The 21,169-nt window shown below is 35.6% G+C and overlaps 1 protein-coding gene across 1 annotated transcript in view; it reads left to right on the top strand.

Moving 5' to 3' along the window:
• The window catches only part of Tacr3 (tachykinin receptor 3), an 84,870-nt gene that overhangs the window by 59,203 nt on the left and 4,498 nt on the right, over positions 1-21,169 (top strand). The window contains exon 4 of the mRNA XM_078021855.1: positions 19,021-19,217. Within this exon, the coding sequence (XP_077877981.1) occupies positions 19,021-19,217 (197 nt within the window). The remainder of the gene's footprint in view (positions 1-19,020; positions 19,218-21,169) is intronic.

A 21,169-nucleotide genomic window follows, 5' to 3' on the forward strand; every position in this document is an offset into this window, starting at 1 on the left:
CTCTATATCCAGTGGTATGAGACGATAAATCAACTTACATTTATTTCAGATCACCTGTGATATAATGAATGGAAAACTATATCTTGCAAATCAACTTCTTTTACTCTCTTCTTTTTCTAAAAGATTTCCTAGTAGTTTTAAGCAAATGATTCAAAACTGGAGAATTTTGCCCCACACTTTCCTCAAGCACCATAGTCTTAAGATGGGAAACATAGTTCAGAAACACTTTCTTATAGTTAATTTCATCAGATTTTTACCATATGTGTGTGTATACATACATACCTACATATATATGGCCAAAAGTAGTTATTCCATCATGTATTTTGATAGTAAACCAAAAGAAATGTTAACTTAAAATAACAAAAGAAGCTCCTAGGATCCTAGTACATGAATTTGTTTCATTTATTCTTTTTATTTAATTTTTTTTAAAAAAGCACAGTCTCTTTGTGAGACTCTACAGCGTAAATCACATTTTAACTTCTCTGAAATGTGTAACTTTGCAGACATTTTTTCATCTAACTAAAGTATCAGGTTATATTATTTAAGTGGAAAAATGTATAGTTTTATTTATGCAAATAATGAGTATAAGAAGAAAGGATTAATACATTCATTTTGAATCCTTTTTCATGAGAGTTGTAGGTATGCTACAATTTGAGGACTGGTAAATCTGACAAATGACTTCATACCTCATTCCTATCTTTAATTTTGCCCTAGGATGCACTTGGAGTAGAACTTCAACGTGTGTTTCATTTGGCTTTTGGACACATAGTCCCTTAGACTGGGTGAATGCCCTCCTCCAGCCACCTTGACATGGTGTCTTCTGGGTCTCATTGCTCCTTGAATTGAACTTTACAACCCCACGGAATGGAAGATTTTCTGTAGTATCTGAACAATTTCTAGAATTAGATTCGGATTCACTTCAATCTGGGCTTTGAGGTTCATTCAGCTGGCCATAAATTGCCACATCATTTCTGAATGTCTCGTCAAGTTTCTGCCACTTCCCTCTGGTCTCTCTCTTTTCATCTTCTTCATACACACATTATGTGTGTTCTGGATCCTTGGATATGCCCTCTCAAGGATAATCTTGCTCTAAATCATCTCTCTTCTGACCCCTGACCTTTTCCACTTCCCTGCACCCTTCAAAGTGTAAGTATGTTCACGTCACTTCCCTCAGTATCCACAAGGAACTGGTTCCAGGACCTCTTCAAATACCAAAATCAATAGTTGCTCAAGTCCCTTTATAAAATAATGTAGTCTATTTGCATATAATCACAGATACCCCATATATTTTGAATAATCTCGAGATTACCATCTATGTATCTCTGTATATATATGAAGCCTTCCATCAGTATCAGCAAGGCTCTGGCTCCAGGACCTCTTGAAAATACCAAAATCAGCAGATGCTCAAGTCCTGAAAATAAAATGGCATACTATTTGCATATAACTATGGACATCTTACCATACATTTTAAATCATCTCTAGATTACTTGTAGCATTCAATTCAATGTAAATATTATGAAAAAGTTGCTATATTGTATTGTTGAGTGAAAACCTGACCAGATAAAGTCTGCACATGCTAAATATAGATTAAACAATTGTAAGCCTAACTTCATAATATTGGAACAAGATGCAAAACAAACAATGCTCAAAGCATAAGTGAGAATGAGATTTTTTTTTTTTTAATGTTCTCAACACAGCAGTACACTCTGGGCAATGAAGACTTCAAGGTTTGCATATAATTATTTTATGAAGAATATGTGCTTAAACATGCTCCAAAAGAATGCCAGGGGAAGGGGAGGCAGGATGGGAGGAGGGTGGATGGACATGATCCATGCACAATGAATGCATGTGTGGAGATATCTAAGACAGATATAAAAAACATGGGCCACTGATCCATTTGAAGATCCACTTCAACTTTTGAACATCCACTCAACACTACACAGAGCCAAGTTAATAAATACATTTTAAAATATCAGGATGGAGTATTACACAGCACTAAAAAACGACAAAATCATGGAATTTGCAGGGAAATGGATGGCATTAGAGCAGATTATGCTAAGTGGAGCTAGCCAATCCCTAAAAAACAAATGCCAAATGTCTTCTTTGATATAAAGAGAGCAACTAATAACAGAGCAGGGAGGAAGAGCAGGAGGAAAAGATTAACATTAAACAGAGACATGAGGTAGGAGAGAAAGGGAGAGAAAAGGGAAATTGCATGGAAATGGAAGGAGACCCTCATTGTTATACAAAATTACATATAAGAGGTTGTGAGGGGAATGGGAAAAAAAACAAGGAGAGAAATGAATTACAGTAAATGGGGTAGAGAGAGAAGATGGGAGGGGTGGGGGGATAGTAGAGGATAGGAAAGGTAGCAGAATACAACAGTTACTAATATGGCATTATGTAAAAATGTGGATGTGTAACCGATGTGATTCTGCACTCTGTATTTGGGGTAAAAATGGGAGTTCATAACCCACTTGAATCTAATGTATGAAATATGATATGTCAAGAGCTTTGTAATGTTGTGAACAACCAATAAAAAAAATAGTGAAAAAATAAATAAATAAATAAATAAATAAATAAATAAAATATCAGAGAAAAATTTCTCTGAATTTCCTTAAATAAGTTCTATATTGTATGACTCTCCCAACCTCCCAGGTCAAATAATAAGTTATGATGTATTAATATAAAAATTAAATTAATATTAAAAGGAAAACATTACTTTCTGGTGAATCTCAATAGGTCGTTTTTTGTTGAGGTGGTGGTGGTGGTGCTGGGGATTGAACCCAGGGCCTCACAAATGCTAGGCAAACGCCCTACCACTGAGCTACATCCCCAACTCCTCAATAGGTTGTTTTGAAGAGAAAAATCTAGAAAATACTAGAATTAAACCCATTTGTAAAAGAGCTTTTGAAGACACTATCTTACATTTATTTTACTAAGGATTGATTTGTATTCCCCCCCCCACAAACATTCATATGTTGAAGCTATATCCTCCAATATGACTTTACTTAGAGAAAGGACCTATAAAAAATATAATTAAAGTTAAATGAGGTCATAATAGGAGGGCCCTGATATGATAGAATTTGTTCCTTGCTGTTTTCTCTCTCTCTCTCTCTCTCTCTCTCTCTCTCTCTCTCTCTCTCTCTCTCTCTCTCCCTATCTCTCCCCCTTCTCCCTCCCTCTCCCTTTCTCTCTCCACAAAGCAGATGTCACAGGAACACAGCACAGTGCTGGCCATCTGCAGCAAGATGGTGGCCACAGATAAGCCACCCCAAATACCAATCATTCAAGAACCCTAATTCAGACTGCCAGCCTCCTAAACTGCCTGTTGGTTAAGCCACTCAATCTATGGTATTTTATTATGAATAAAACAATTATTATTTTACTTCTAACTATCAAAACATCATAATCATTTTGACAGTTCTCCCCATGTCATGACGTAAAGCATTATTTTAAATAATTTTCATCACAACCCTATAAGGTTAGTGAAATTTTACATGTGAGAAAGCTGAGGTTTATAGAGATTAACAACCTGTACATGATCACACATAAATTTAATAGCAAAACTGGCACTAGAATTTATATCTCCTGGCTCTTTACATACCCTTCTATGTTATGGTTCTAAAGAGCAAGTTCTTTGCCTTTCTAAAGACCCATGGTCACCAGCACTAACTGTGACTCTTAAGATATTCCTAATGTTATTTGCCATTTCTGCACAATTCAATAGTATCCACATACTACTAAATAGTTTTAGATCTTAGAGGGAATCTAAAGAGGAACTTTACTGTGCTCTTGTAGCAGCCTACATAAGGTTAAAACTACTTTTAATCCAGGATAGGAAATTCACATAGATCCTCATAGGAGAATTCAGTCTTCTATTTTTGGTTATCTATAACTTCTTCATTTATGTACTTATTATTAATATTCATTTATTCAGAGGGTCATCATATTGTCTTCTATAGTCTGGAGAAACAACAAAACAGATCTTCATGGAATTTGCATTCAAGTGAGGCAGAGAGACACCACCCACCCTACTTCTGCTGCCAAGAGGAAAAAAATAAGAATAAATTTTATTGGAAATGTTGTAGGAAGTCAGCAGAATGATATGAAAAAGGATGATTGCAAAGGGAGTTCCCCTTACTCCTTACTTTCTGGTAAATCTCAATAGGTAATCATTGTGTTAAAGAGAAAATCTAGAAAATAATAGACTAGACACAGAGAAAGCCTGCGGAACTGCCTAGCTAAGTTCTTATCATTGAGAAAAAGTGAGGCTCACAGAGATCTACAAGAAGACCATTCCAGTCAAGAAAGACAACATGAGTGGCTGATGTGTTTATGGATCAGAAGGAAGTCTGGATGCTGGAGCAGGAAGGAGAGGGAAGCTCGTGACAAATGAGACTGGAGAGTAGGGGAGAATCAGCAAAATATAGCAGACGCTTGGAGCAGCAGTAAGAAGGGATGGCTTCATTTCAGATGCACTAAGAAAACCATCCTAAGTAGAGCGTGATCTATTTTACATTTAAAAAAAAAAAAAAACCACACTAGCTGCTGTTTGGAAGTAGAGCCCAACAAGATGGTTGCTGAATTAGCCTAGGGAAGAGATAATAGTGCCTCCTCAAAGTTTATAGCAATAGTGATGAAAATACATGAAAATATTTAAAACTCATATTTTGAGTCTGGGTCAACATGATTTTCTAAGGGAATTAATGAGAGTGCAAATAAGAGCAAAGAAATGGCCATAACTTCTAATTATCTTGTTTTAGCAACTGAATGGCTGGTAAATGCCACTTACTGTGATGGGAAGGTTCATGGAAGAATAGCTTTTAGGAAGGAGTCTGTTTTTAATGCAAAATTCCTCAGATGTCTTGGGATTCCCGGATAGATGCACTCATCTGGGGGAAGACAGTGGCAAGGAAGGGCCTAGTCCAAGTGCTGCCTTCTCATCTGACATTTGGCTGCTTTTCCTGAGAGTGGGCAGAGCTCAGAGGTGCATGTGAAGTCCAGAGGGTGCTGCTGCCAAGGACAGAAAGGCACAGGATTTTTCTCACCTGCCTCCTGCTGCTGAGTTGGTGAGAGTGCATATGTGACCACTTTCTAAGCCTGGGCCAGCTGCCTGCCTTCCTTCCCCAGGGGATGGCCGCTGGTGGACCAGACAGGACACACTCTCCCTGCTATGACTTGCAGATCTCTATCCCCGAACAGAACATTTTCAGTTTATCTTTATAGAACAGGGGAAGCACGGCCTGGATTTGGGGGAAAAAAAAATAAAAGAAAAAAAAAAAAGAAAGAAAAGACAAACAAACCTTAGGACACCTAGCTGCTCAAAACAAGGCAAAGTGAAGCAGCTAGAATAAGCTGTACTTCATGAACTAAAACACGAATAAGGTCACTTAAATTATGTCATGAAAACGAAATCATGAGACTGTTGACCTTTAAATGTAAAGCTCAATTGTTAGGAAAAAAAGTGAGTGCCACTGTTGAGATGTGAAGAAATAAAACCCAAAACATCTAATGCCCATGAGGAAATATTTTTAAAAAGCATCTTAGGAAATAGGTCTAGTAAGAGATAAGAATTCATTCATCTGAATAACCAAGAGTTTAATGTATAGAAGAATGTTTAATTTATGTTTTGCTCCTGTATCCTCTTCCTCTTTTTTTTTTTTGACATCCCTGATAGAAAATAAATGTTTTTGCTAGATATTTGACTAGAATTTAAACAACTAGCTGGGTACCTCTAACATGTACAGGTTTCTTTAGATCCAGTGAAGCAATTCATACAACACATGTAGAACAGTGCCCTGCACATAGCAAGACTTCAACAAATTTTGATTTCCTTTCTGTCTTAGGAGGAAACTATTTGTTCCTTACTTTTTCTTTTTGCAGTATTGTTTAGTTATTAATAGTTTTTAATAAGTAGTCTTTTGAAACTAATTGTAGTTCCAAGTTGTTATCTCTTTCTGAATTATTCCTTATAATTAAAAGCATTTTTTTTTATTTTTAGCATTGCTGATGTTGAAGAAAGGTAGCACAAGTTTCTTGAACATGTGTATTTTCCATTATGTTTACTTTGGAGCACAAAGGAATCTACATTGACACATTATCACATTCAATAAAAATAAGTTCTGTGTGAAAATAGTTTTGTGAGTACTGCTGAAATTGAATTCAGTGGTGGATAGCAGACAAATATCTATGTTTCTCAGTGGTGTATTAAAAATCAACCCAACAGAAAAATGAAGCCTAGGCTGTTATGACACGTACTACACACTACCTTATTATTTACTCCATATTTTTGGCCTGCCTAGAAGCAATCAAATACCTGGGCACTTGCAGTTTCATACCAATATATATGACATAAGGGAGAATACTTTTTTCCTGAACAAATTCATTTCTCATCAATTTAATAATGTTGTCTCATACTTTATTCATTTATTCCATGAACACTTATTAAGAATGTACTATGTTATTTCTACTTTTATAGGCACACTGAGCACTGACCATTAAGAATCTCAGAGACATTAGATGAAATGACTCTAGATTTTCCATGGTGTAATCCACAAATCTACCTACATACATCCTCTAGAGTCTTCGCTCCCATCACAATGAGTAAATGCCTACCTCTCAAACATTTGTGGATTCTTTTCACTCATGCCGTCTTGGAAAGCCTTATTTGTAACCAATGACTGATAGACTGATTCCATGGAATAAATATCTATCAGTATGTCTAATATTAGGAAATTATCTTGTTTCCAACCTGTTCACCCAACCAGCTCCCAACTGTCCATCCTAGCTAACCAAAACAACCACATTTCATTTGTACATCCTTTCTCCATATCTCATTCACACTTTTAGCTTTTCAATTTGGATTTCACCTCCAAAATTCCACCAGAGGTGCTCTTGTTCAGTGTGTCACCTGTGTTCATGGAAACTGCAAATTCTTATAAAAATTTTGAAAAGCATTATAAAGTTGATAATCTTCCCTTGTAAAGGAGAGAAAAGTTCTTCTATTGACTTTCCTGTCACAAGTGGTTACTACAGACTCAGTCTGAGGCACATGTAGATTCAGCCAAATCTATTTTATTAATGCTCATCACACTTCAGACACACATCCTAATTCTAAGTCCTAACTGAGTCTACACCTAAGGGTCCTAGGTGCACACCTGTGATGTGTCTTAACTCTGGGTCCCTGGAACTTGATCCTTGACAGAGGAGCCTGGAGCAGGGGGGACAACAGCAATGGAGGTCTCTGTCTTTTTGTCCAGATCCTGTTGGTCCCACCGGCCTCCACAAGGCTGGGTTTTTAAGTCCCAAGTTCGGTTGTGCTTGCAGCTGATAACCGGGTGAGCCCTGGTGTCTAGGCCCGGGTATAGACTCTAACTTAAGTCTATCTAAGTTCTGCAGTTTATCTAAGTTTTGCAGTTTACATTACATCATGGACATAATGCTTACAGTCTTTATCTAACACACACACTAGTTAATACAATCCACAGTCAATAATCCTATAATATTTTCTGGTACCCATATCATTTCCTGATCACATTCTAGTAAGTTCTCTTACAAAATCTTTATTCCTACCTCCTTACATTTCTTTCAACTCTGCCTCTATCTGGCTTCAAAATATCTGAGTTACTCAGGGCTAGCTCTGGGCTAGTTCTCCCTTCTCACTTTCTGAGAAATTTCTTTTATTCTTATGACATTAAATATCACCCACACATTTCACTGACTATGAAATATATATTTCAGTTCAATACTTTCTTTGTGACCTATAAGTTTACGTAATCATCTAGAAACTTGGCATATTAGTTTTGATAAATTCTCAAATATTTTTAATTTTTAATATACAAAACTTGTCTCTGAAATTAAATTTCCATGTCTGCCATGTAAACAGCTCTTCCTACAGCCATTCAAACATCAGGAAACAGTATTTCCATTCACCCAGATACTATATTCAGAAAAGTCACTCTTGGGCAATTCTTCTCCCTCTAATTCTCATCCAATCCATGATTAAGCTTTAATGACTCTCCTCTCTACAAATATTTCTCATTTCTCCACTTTCCTCCAACTCTGTTACACTACTTCTCCAAAATACTGTCACTGAGCACCAGGACCATTATGACAACCTCTCCAACAGGTTTGCCTAGGTCTGTACTTGTTCTCCTCAAATTTATTTTCCACTCACCAGTGATGATAATTTCTTTAAAATGTAAATCTGTTCATGCTTCTGCTTACAGTTTTTCAGTGTTTTCACAATATATTTTAAAAAGTACCTAAAAACAATTTATACCCTGAAAATAATGTACAAGACCTCGTGGAACCTTGCTACAACTTACTCTACCAACTAAATTTTGTGTATCTTTGTCACTCACAAACTCTATTCCAGTGACATTTGGTCACATTTGCTTAAATCCACCAAGGTTTCTTCCACTCTGGAGCCTTGATTCACACTGTTATCAGGGACACGAATAATGTGACCTTCACTCTTTTGCCTGAACATTCTCTAGGTTAAGCTTAAATATTGTTTCTTTCAAGAGATCTTGCATGATAGAAATAAACACTGGTAAGACAAAGATAAATAAATGATGCTCTTTACAATTAAAGTATTCATAAAATGAGTGGGAAAATCAGATACGTTATCAACAGATATTTACTGAATGCTAAGAAGTATGCGAAGTTCTGGAGACACAAAGACAAATAATACTGTGCCCTGATAAACAGGTTTGACAATACCAACTGTCTAGGTTACAAAATGTATGTATGATGTTTTATACTAATTGAAAAGCATCTAATACTACATGCCTGAAGTAAAAAATAGAGGCTATTCACAGGGTAGACTTGAGGTGCCCCTCCTCAAGGAAGAAAAGAGTTTTTGATTTGAGACAGCATCTCAATAAGTTGCTTACTAAATTGCAGAAGCTGACCTCAAACTTGTAATCCTCCTGTCTCAGCTTCCTGAGCCACTGGGATTACAGGCATGCACTACTGTGCCTTACCCAGTAGAATATTTTATAGGTTAAGAAATGAGATCAAGGCATTCCAGGTGAAGGGGGGAGCATGTACAAGTTTTGTAGATTTGCTTCACCATAAGTACACATAGGATGACAAACACATCATTTATATACCAACTGTCTTCCTTCATCAAATATTGAAGACAAAAATATTCATTTTTGGTGACTGATCTGTTTTTCTACTAGGTTCAGTACAGGACAGTATAATCTTGAATAATTTATATTTATGCTGTTTCAAGAGCAAATTAAGTATTTACACATTCAAGATGAAAGGTCAATGGTAAAAGCATCTTAAGATGGCTCAACATTTCAGGCTACAGTGTATTAATCAATAAGAAAGGTTTATAAAGGACTAGTTACAGCACATAGAGCAAAACATCTGTTGTTCTGGCGAGGTTGTAACCCTAACCTTTTCCAAAAAACAGTCACAGTTTCGAATTATCAGAGCTCTCCATGCAGCTCCCAGGACAGAGAGAGATGAGATGTCCCATGCCTGTGTCCAGCAGGCTGCTGTAGGTCACAGCTGTTTATTCTGTTGCACCCTCTTCTCCAGAAAATATAACTGAAACAGAAATGTTCTTGATGTTTTCCTCTTCTATGAACTTCAAAGAACTTAACCCCCTAACAGTAGCTATTTATTTGGAACTAAAACATCCTTTCAGTGGATCTTTCCTTATGGCTTCCAGTTTAATGAATATGTGAGATTGCCAAGGATTTACACTTCCTATCCATTTGTCTTCAAATGTGCTCTTCCTAATTGAAGAATGTGAATGTAGGTTGTACCATATGAGCTCATAAAATATTTGAAGAATTGAATCTCTATTTCATAATTTTTATTCAGAGAAGTCTATTCATATTCATGTAGATTTAAATAAACCAGGCTCCAATTTCAAGCGACCCACACCATCATTCCAACTTCTTTCCTCATACTTTTGCTTTCTTGCTGAGCATGATAAAAGAGGAAAGAAATAAGGGCTATTTCTAAGGAGCCTCAGAAGTTGGGTTTATGTAAAATGAGGATTTAAGAGATTTAGTAATCCTATCTCTGGACTTCCTTGGGAACTTGACAAATGAATACACCTTCTTAGGTTTAAGCCCCTCATCCATAATTTAGAAAAATGACTTCCATATTCAGAGACTTTTGGCATGAACATTAAATAAGTTCAGGCATTTGAAAAAAAATTAAATAAACACTAAGCCTTTTACTAAAATCAAAGATGGACACAATTTCACTAACTCATCCATCAGTTCTTATCTTCTGGCCTTCTTTCTTTCAAAGGACAAAATAGCTATCAAGGTTATTTTTCTGTGTGATTCTCAAAATCAGTGTTAGAACAACCCAGTTGATGGACAGAGCGAAGCCCTTTTCCTGTGTGCTGAGCACAGAATCTGCATCAACAGAAATTGGTCACAGGATTGTAACTCAGGAAAAAATAGGGGAATAGATGCTCAAAAGTCAAAAAAGAAAGTCCTTATATAGCCAGGAAAGTAGGAAAACAACCATACCTTCAAGAATTTTTAAGAGAGAAAATGGAAATGCAGAGGCAGGAGCTTGCTGTCTATTTTGTCAAGTTATAGGGTAACAAGCCTATGCAGCCCAATAAGACTGAGCAGAAAACATTGATCAAAAAATTTCAAATTTGCATTCTCATTACACAACTACCTTCTAGTAGGTATTATTTTATACATTTTGCCGATATGTTATAAGTAGCATACTTTTATTACATTTTTGTGTTACTTTGTGAGATATAAAGTGGACCACATTTTTAAACCATATTTGACATTCTTCCCTTTGCTAAAGTCACCGATGCATCAAAAAACATGAATCTGTCTCAATGTTTGTAGTATGTGGGTATTACTTCAAAAAATATTATTGCTGTAATTGGATTTGACAATTTGAACTCCTGAAATAAATAAATCCACTTCTATTGTTTTTTAAACACTAGAAGTTGTTTTCTGGCTCTTTTCTATTTTAACTCTCTTACTCTAAAAGCAAACAAGTCATGTCAGCTCCAGTCCTTCAAAGGTGAATACCCAAGTGTGATAACTAAGAAGCCTTTTGCTATCAGCAAAAGGGCTGCTCTTCAATCTAAGCTCCAGTGACAGATTCAAATGGATTTTTGAGTTGTGTAAAAACTAAAACAAATCTATCATCTCGCTCGGCAAGCCAGCTTTCTGGGTACTTGTAATTCTTTCTGCTGCAAGGGAATTAGCATGGAAAGGAGTGCTTGTGAAGAAGAAAATATATAACCCAAGAGAGGCCCGACTGAGGAAGTGGAGCTGCTGGTCTAGCCCTTATACTGCTGAAAGCAATTCTACTGGCAATCTAAACCTCTCTGGAGATGTCTTTTTTACTGGGACCCTGTGCACTATTTTGCTTCCTATTTTGCTAGGATGAAGCCACATAACATTCTGTCCTCAGCACCTCCAATATTGTATTTGAGAATCTGCTCAGGCTGCCATAACAAAATACCTTATACTGGGGCTGGGGTTGTGGCTCAGCAGTAGAGCACTTGCCTAGCACTTGTAAGGCCCTGGGTTGATCCTCAGCACCACATAAAAATCAATAAAATAAAGGTATTGTGTCCAACTACAACTAAAAAATAAATATAAAAGAAAACACCTTATACCAGATTCCTTAAGCATCAGAAATTTATTTTCTCACAATGCTGAAGGCTGGAAGTCTGAGGTCAAGGTGCCAACAGGGTAGGTTTTTCTTCTAAGGTGTACAGATGGGCATCCCTGTGTATTCACATGGTCTTCCCTTCTCTGTTCATTAATCTTTTTTTAAGGTCACCAGTCATATTGGATTAGTGCCCACCCTAATGAAATCACCTTAATTTAATTTAATTATACCTCTTGAATGACTCTCTGTCCAAATAAGGTCACATTCTGAGCAAATGGGGATTGGGAGTTCAATATATAAACTTGGGGAAAATACAATTCAACTGTCATACTCTGCCTCTGGTGACCCCGATTTATGTCCTTCTCACATGCAGAGTGCATTCACTTTATCTAAATAGTCTCCAAATCATTACTCATTCCATTAACAATTCTCAATTCAAAAATCTCATTATATTATCATTTTGAGGTATGGGCGAGACTCAAGGTAAGATTCGTCTTTGAACCAAATTTCTCTCTAGCTATGATCCTCTATAGGCAATTAAATTATCTGTTTCCAAAATACAAAGATAGGAAAAGCCAAGGATAGACACTGCCATTCCAAAAAGGAGAGATTAGAAAAAGGAAGGGGATGATGGGTCCCAAGCAAGTCTGAAACTTGGCAGTACAAAGTTCATTAAATTTTAATGCTTGAGAATAATCCTCATTACTTTGATGCTATGTCCTCTGGGCCCAGTAGGGCAGTAACTCTACTCCCTTGGCCCTGGTCAGTGCCTCAATCCCCCATGCCCTGCTTACAATTTGTGACCTTTGAATCCACAGTGGCAATGGCAGCCCTGCCAACCTCAGAACTGCTTTGGGATCTTTCTTCCCTTTTCTTGAAAGATAATGTCTGGTTGTAGAAAAAGAGTTCAATTGGCCTAACCTATAAATCAACACAGTCTAGCAACTTTTCCATTTTGTCCCAACTCTGTCACGTTCCATTCAAAGTTTTCTACTGAAATAAATTCATCTCTATTGAGAACTTCTGCTGAGATACCAAGTTAGGTCTTTAAGCCCTTCTTCTGTAATCTCTATCAAATGATGGTCTAGCCATATCCTCAGTGTTCTCTCCAGAACTTCCCGTCTTAGTTTTTGCTATATGGAGAGACTGAGAATTTTCCAAGTCTTCATGTTCTTGTTATTATCTATTTAACAATTCATTCTTTAATATATATCTCTCCTCACACATTTTACAAGGAGAAACTGAGCTATACCTTGAATGCTTTGCTTAGAAATCTCCTCAGCTAAATATCCCAAGTTTATCACTCTTACAAGTTTTACTTTCCACAAAACAATAGAGAACAATTTGGCCAAGTTCTTTTCAACTCTACAAGAACTGTCTTCATCCCAATGATCAATAATATTTCTGCATTTCCATTGGTGACTTTTCCAGGGAATCTTTGATGTTTATATGTCTACCAATATTCTGTTAATGAACTTGATACTCCTAAATTTCAGTATGTACATGGCTAAGACTATGAAATCTTTCTCTACTGTCCTTTTCTCTCTGAGCGTTCGCTCACTAGAACTGCCTTTCTCACCCATCTTTCTAACAACAGTCTCTTTCTTCAAGGCAACCCAGGCTTGTTTATTTTCACATTTCACAGTTCTTTCAGCCTGTACCAATTACCCAGTTCCAAAGCCTGTTTCACACTTTTAAATATTTGTTAGAGCAGCACCTTATTTCTCATTATAGAAGCCTCTGTTAGTTTGCTGGGCAACATAAGACCATATTCAGGGTGTTGTAGGCAATAGAAGTTTATCTCCTCACAATTCGGGAGGCTGAAGGTCTAAGAAACAAAAGGGCAGCAGTGTTACTTTCTTCCGATACTTCTCTCTTTGGCATACTGATGGCTGTCTTCTCCCTGTGTCTTCATGCCATCCTGCCTCTGTGTGACTGTGTGTCTTCTTACAATAATACCAGTCATATTGGATTAGGGTTCGAGTACTTCCTTTTAATTGAATTACCTTTTTAAAGACCCTATATCCAAATACAATCACACTCTGAGATCGCAGGCATCAGAATTTCAACATATGAATTTTGAAGGGAGCACAATTCAGGGCATAACAAACTTCTACAAGTTATCTCTGATTTATATTCATGATCCTTTAAAACCAATCTTTATACCCTCTCCTTTATGTACAGACTTTTCTAATGCCACTCATCTTCTCTATATGGCTATACCCCTCTCTTTGGTTTAAAGTCCTCACATACCTAGACTCCTAGAGTGCTCTCAATGCCCACGTTTCCAGTGGAAAAATAAAATGAGGCTGAAAATGAAATACGACTAATGAAATGTAAAGAAATAGATTAAAAATAGCACATATATGCAATACTGTCATTTTTCATGTATGTGCACATAAGTTATTTTTTTCATTGTTTGGGGCTTCACTTAATTTTTTGTAGGCCTTATTCTATTATAAATTGGATGCACATGTTGGTTGGATTGTGTAACTGTTCAGTTTCTTGGATGATACTAACATAATATGCTTATATTCTCCTAATACTGAAATTACTAGAAAAATTCAACTTATCCTCTGGACAACCCACACTGGTTCTAATAAGAACTTTACTAAGTTCTTATTTTCTCACTGAGACTGAAATTCTTAAATACAGTCATTGAAACTGAACAAGCTTAAGTAGCCCATGAAGAAGGATTGTAAGATTTCTTTTTTTTTTTTTTTAGTTAAGTTCGACACAATACCTTTATTTTATTTATTTATTTTTTATGTGCTGCTGAAGATTCAACCCAGGACCTCCCATGTGCAAGGCAAGTGCTCTACCACTGAGCAATGGCCTCATCCCCTAATGTAGATGTTCTTTGTTAACAGGTTTTTTTTTTAATCACTTATACTTGAGAATGTTATTTTAGCTGGATAATTTATGGTTAAAATAAACAGTCCTATAATTTGCACTTAAGGAAATGCATTGGTCTCTTCCAGGACACATGTGCAGAGGGAAGGTATAGAGAGGTGGTAGGATATGACCCATGGTATAGTTCTTCAAATCAGATGCTCTGGGGAGATTCTAACCAAGATTAGAAGTTTCCTCTCACATGAGGTTAACTATTTCTAGCTCAGACAAGACTAAATCTTGCACTGAAAAATATGACTCCTAGATATTTTAATAGTTGGCAGTATTTTATTTAATTTCTAGACTGATTTTTTTATGACCTAAACCTTAAAATCACTCATCCTTCTATAATTAAATGTGATAGATGAGAAGAGCTTCAGGCTTTTCAGACTAACTTGCACACAATACAAAGATCAGAGATGTTTTTCCCTTAGATACATGAGGAAAACATGCCCCAAATTTATTCACACTAACTATAACATGCATCTCAATCCAGCCTGTATGGTTAAAATGGACTCTTAACACTAACAGCAGCACTCTAACTTTAATAAGGGCTACATCACTTGTTTCCACTATAACTTTAATAAGGGCTACAACACTTCTCTTTCTGCTAGTAAGTTCCTGCACCAAGGACAACAAATAGCCGAAAACGTACATGTTGCCATGGAAAATAACTCCCATTGCCTCAGAAGCAGGATATGTCTATCAGCCTCAAGAAATACTGAATATCAATCAACCTTTAAGTCCAGTTACAAAAAAAATTTGCTGAAACACAATGAAAAATTTGAATCTTCTCTATCCCAGACCCTCATCTTGCCTGAAAATCTCAAGACTTCAGGACTCTACCATCTAATCCCTTTCCATCTTCTCATTCATAGCTCTCTAGTGTCATTCTCCAGCCACACAACACAATGGTATCTGCTCACAGCATTTACACATTTTTTATTATTTATTGATGCTCAAACTTGGGTTTTCTTATAATTCAAACAGGGTTTTCTTCAGCATTTTATCAGGATGATAATCGCAATTTTGTGGTTTCAGCATCTCACAAAGTAAACCAATTTCTTCCACTCAAGAGATGACCTTTGTAATTATATCAAAGCAAGGGTCCCAAAAGTTCAATACTTGAAGTCATTCTCTATGATTTTTGGGAGCAGGGAGCTGAGGTAACAGTATCTTATAGAAATAAAGAAACAAAATATAACAATTGTTTCACTTTAGAAGAGACTTTCTTTTAGGGTCTTTTTGGCTTTTCCCAAATATCTTCAAATATCTTTCTAAATAATTTGCCAGAAGGTCCTAAATATCCTACCTACATGAATCAGAAATTATCTAAAACTTCTGCTGTACCTCCACATACATTTTAATTGCGTCCATGTTTTCCTAGACATTTTCCAGGTTTTTACTTGGAAGCCTCTTAAAAAGAATCAGATAGCTTTAGTAGATTTTTGCTATTGTTGGGAAATGATTTTGTGCATTGACAGTTTGTGTCCATCTGTATTAGAGGACACATTTCATTGTCATACTTTTCTTGCTCTTAACATTTATTTAGAATGAAATTTAATGTTTTGAAGCACCCAAACAACATATGCTTCTGTTGTTTTTGCCTTCATTCTCTTTACCTGAATTTATTTGCCAGAATGGGAAATAGTCACCCTGGCATGGTCATTTTATCCACACATGTCCATTTTACATTTAGGGAGCAAATGATACCCGTAATTAACAAATGAATGAAATCTTAGACATTACTTCACCAGTATTTTAATTTATTTAATTTTATATTCATTTTCATTCATTTAATTAAAACAAAATTGGCACCCATTATTTCTGAAGTCCAGTCTAGATGCCTAGAATACATCAGTGAACAAAATAAGCAGGGAAATCTTGATCTTTTGTATTCTAGTAGGAGAATAAACAGAACACTTACACTGAAAATAAGGAGCAAGGTAAGGGCCTCTGACAGTGCTGGAATAACAGATTGCAATTTTAAATAGACTCGTGAAAACAGGAATCACTGAAAATTGACAATACACAGATGCTTAAAGGAGATGAGCAAGTTAGCCAGTGGAAATAATTGACAGAGGAGGGCTCCAGGTAGAGGGAGGTCAGGGAGAATAATCTGGAGCGGGAGCTTGCCTATTTTGTTCAAGAAATAACTGCTTCCACAGTTAACAATGAAAATGACAATAGAACCATCTCATTCAGTCTAATCTCCCCAACCCTGTAGTTAGCAGGTATGCATTCAGCCATTTTTCATTGTAATAAACATGTACATTCTTGTAAATAGTATTTTCAATTTTATTGACAAATGTTTGTACTCACCACATTTCTATGCATTTTTACAATGATTTTACTTTTTTTTTTCATTATATTGCAAACTTCTGGGTAAGGAATGAATCCTCTATTATATTTCCCAAAATTATTTTCTACACCCAACTGGTATTCAACATGTTGTCAACTTTAAGAAGGAATAATAAAAGATTTAATAGTCTGAGTTTTAAAGACCCTTAGTTCCATGAATTGCAACGGTCAAATCTTTTAGTCTTTGTCTCAGTTTCATATTGTGCAACTATAAGACAGTAAAATGTTAATATGTACTATATCGCATAACTTAGATAAAATATGGAACTAACTTTGATTCCACAAATACATGAATAAGATATATGAGTAAAAGTTCAAAAATCTGAATATAGTTCTTCAGGAAAAAATGTAGTTTGAAGAACACTGAGAAAATCAAATAACTGCATGGCGTGGTCAGTGATGACATTCTGTGAGCTATTGACCCGAATTTTCTGCTCTGATGCCCAATTTTTCATCTGTTCAGTACTAGTCACCTGAATGGTAGTGTTCAGACCTCAAGGGAAACTTTGCCTTCCACACTGATCCATTTCATGCTGTGTCTATTTCAGAACAATGTCTCTCATGATTCTTGACCTTGCCAACTTTCATCCAAATTCACGACTTTCAGTCAAATGACAAGTCCAGCTCATGAATAATGTAGTTCCCTTGTCTTAAGATGTCTCTTAGGCCATATATCAGAATTTTTTCTGATTTGTGTTAACCTGACTGTGATAAGCCTCAAAAGTGTTTTGTTGAATATATTTTATTCCAATATTTTATGACTTCCAAATTCCCATAAAGAACAAATTTAGGAGACTGATTAACAGTGAGAAATATTAAATGATATAATTCAGAAATATTAATTAATCAATTAATTTACTTGTTTTGTTTATTTATTTATTTATTTATTGTGGTGCTGGGAATTGAACCCAGGGCCTTGTGCATCAAAATTTAATTCTATTTTATGCATAAAGCTATATTGCTTTGAGTGACTTTGAGTCTACCTTTCTTGTACATACAGAAATATAGAAAAAAAATATTTGATTTAGAGACTCATGAAGCATCCGCGTATTCAACCTCCTGTTACAAACTGTACATTGCCATTTATCATTCAAACATTCTTCATCTATTTATGACCAGCAATATGCCGGTGACCATATTAGTGCAGGGTTCTCTCTGCCTTTCAGAAATTCATGACCAAGTACAGAAGAAATGAAAGTTACACTCTACGTAGGCCAGAGCTTTCCAGGATATTATGGTTCAAAACTTTGAAATAAAAGGAAATGGCCTATGCTTATTAAACTCATAAGAGCCAATGGATAAATATCAGTTATATAAGCCATTTTCCTATTTGTAGATTTTAAAGTTAGTGAAATTTCCTTAGATTCTTGTGAGTATTCATAATCACTATTCAGGGAAACCTAATATGAGAAACCAAATTAATATTCGGAAGGTTTCAAAGCAAACATGGTATTAAAATAATCCGAATATCCTTAAGCCGTTGGACAGACTATAATAATGAGAACCAGCTTAACCCTTGCAGCCCAATGTGCCTCCAGAGTAACTTAGTCAGTTTCTCTGAACGAATCTCTCCATTTGACAGTCTAGCACAGCCATATCTAGCTCCTGTTTCTCTCTCCCTAGGCTCTGCAGGATTCTGGAAACACTTTCTTCAGGTCAATTAAAATATATTTGTTTATGTTTGCATTAGTGCTTTTTATTCATTTGGGTAGGTAGAAACAGAACATTAACCCAAACTACTTTGTGTTTCTTGAGATTTACCTTAGCTGACTAGCTATCTCTTTACAATACATGTATATATGTATATATGTGTGTGTGTGTGTGTTGTGTGTGTGTTGTATATATGTGTGTATATTGTATATATGTGTGTATACATACACACATATATACACATATTTATATACATATATATTTATATATGTGCATGTTTATGCTTTATAGTATATCTTTACATATATGTGTGTAAACATGCATGAATTTCTATGGTATATTCACCATTTTTAATATATTGACAATTCCTTAGGCATACTGTGTATTTGATGTATTTAATTATACTGGTATTTGCAGTAAGGCATTAGAGCTATTATGCCTAATTTTTAAAAATTTGTTAAAAATGATTTCTTTGTGTCTTTCCAGGTTGTAAAAATGATGATCATCGTTGTGGTGACATTTGCCATCTGCTGGCTACCCTATCATATTTACTTCATTCTCACTGCGATCTATCAACAATTAAATAGATGGAAATACATCCAGCAGGTCTACCTGGCCAGCTTTTGGCTGGCAATGAGCTCAACCATGTACAACCCAATCATCTACTGCTGTCTGAATAAGAGGTAAAAAATGAACCCACCCAATCAAGCTTTTTATCACCCCTGCCTTTGCTGGAAGTACATATTGTGCCCGTTTCTTGGTGCTAATTTAAAATACAGAAAGACAGGAGAATGTAAAGATCTGCTGAGAGGAGCACAGAGATTTGTTTTTAAGGAGTTCACCCTACTTCACAAAATGTCACATTTAAAAATTACATGCTCAAAACAGTGTTTGAAGAGGTTATAATTGGGCATTTTTTGTATGTGGGCCACTTCTCTCTCCAAACTCTTCAGAATTTTACCTACCAAGGAAAAAGAAATGATTAAAAGTGGTGAACTGTGTTTGAATCTTCAAGGAAATAAAGGTGCACAGATAACGTCTATAAGATGGAGAGTTGATGACTTAGGTGAATGGGCTGTGTTAGAAAAGATGTCTCATAAACTGACTTTAAAACAGATGTTGCTGTGAGAGTGATATAACAAACAGGAAAGACAAGGATAATCCTAGTCTCCTAGTCCTCCTTCCCATGAAACAATGAGGGGTGATTTCTAGAGGATGCAGCTTCCACTGAGATGGATTGTAAAGAAGTCAGGGAGCAAGGGAAAAATGTTCATAAAGCTTTTAAAATATCAGGACACTTAGCCAGGAGTGGTGGTACATACATGTAATCCCAGAGGCTCAGGAGGCTGAAGCAAGAGGATTACAAGTACAATACCAGCCTCAGCAACTTAGGAAGACTCTTTCTCAAAATAAAAAGGTCTAGGGATATTCTTCGGTGGTCAAGCACCTGATACAAAAAAAAAAAAAAATCAGCACACTTATATTCAAATTTAAGACTAGAAAAAAGGAGCCTGACTTTGACTTTGCCTGGCATGTGATTAGGTTTTTCAGCCATTGTTATCTCAAGAAGAAAAAATGAGTTAATTGATTTGGGTTTACCCTTGTCTTCTCTGTAGGGAAGTTAAGATCACAGATACTAAAGTTAAAATGATCTAGGTTCAAATCCACACCTAGTATTTTCCAGCTATGTAAGCATGAAATGTTCTCTGAGCCTGATTTTCCCCACTTGCAACATAGAACATAATATCAACTTCAAAGGTGGTTGTGAGATTAAATGAGATAAAGTCTGTGAAATTTTTAGCATAATTATTAGAATACAGAAAAAATTTGAGATTATAGGTTTTCTAGTGGTTAAATGCATAAATAACATACTTATTATCATATCAGTGTTGGTCACCTATGGTCAGATAACAGTAACTTCTCATTGAAATTTACTTAGACAGGATTTTTTTTCTATTTTTCACTAAGAAACTATCACTTTCTAATGAAAAATGAAAATGAGACATAATTTATACATCTACTTATGTGAACAAAATGAATTTCAACTGCAATAAAATTACTTTAGCCAAAAAAAAGACTACAAAAAAAGTAAAATGTGGTTTCCAGATTAAAAAAAAAAAAACTTGTTTCTATGTTCCACAAATACAGTGGTATGCCTAAATTTCACAAAGTTGACAATGTCCAGGATGTTTTATGCACTAATCAAAATGGGTCTTAATAAAAATAGCTGCATAAGCCAAATCCTAAGCTCTCTTCCCAGTTGGGGCTCCACCACACTGTGCCTTAAGTTTGTTAAATACTTAATTAACTCTTACTCTTTTTCACTAATTGCATAAGTCACTTAATTTAAGCTACCCCACAAGCAATACTTTGCTTTTAAACTTCATTTAATCATCTACCAAAACAAGGATTTCACTCTTTCACATATAATTAGGTTAAAAACCATTAAGATTAACAATTAATTCTACCATTAAATGATGTTATAATTTATAAATGGGAATTATTTGTGGAGAAGCTATTTTTAAACACAGTATTCCATCTGAAGTGTTATAACCAGCCATATTAATTCAATTATACTTATGTAAATGTATAAAATTAGTGCAGAAAACTAGTTTCTTTGGCATATTAATAACCT

Source organism: Ictidomys tridecemlineatus, chromosome 9 (genome assembly GCF_052094955.1).
Source record: "Ictidomys tridecemlineatus isolate mIctTri1 chromosome 9, mIctTri1.hap1, whole genome shotgun sequence".
In the NCBI taxonomy this organism is placed as follows: domain Eukaryota; kingdom Metazoa; phylum Chordata; class Mammalia; order Rodentia; family Sciuridae; genus Ictidomys; species Ictidomys tridecemlineatus.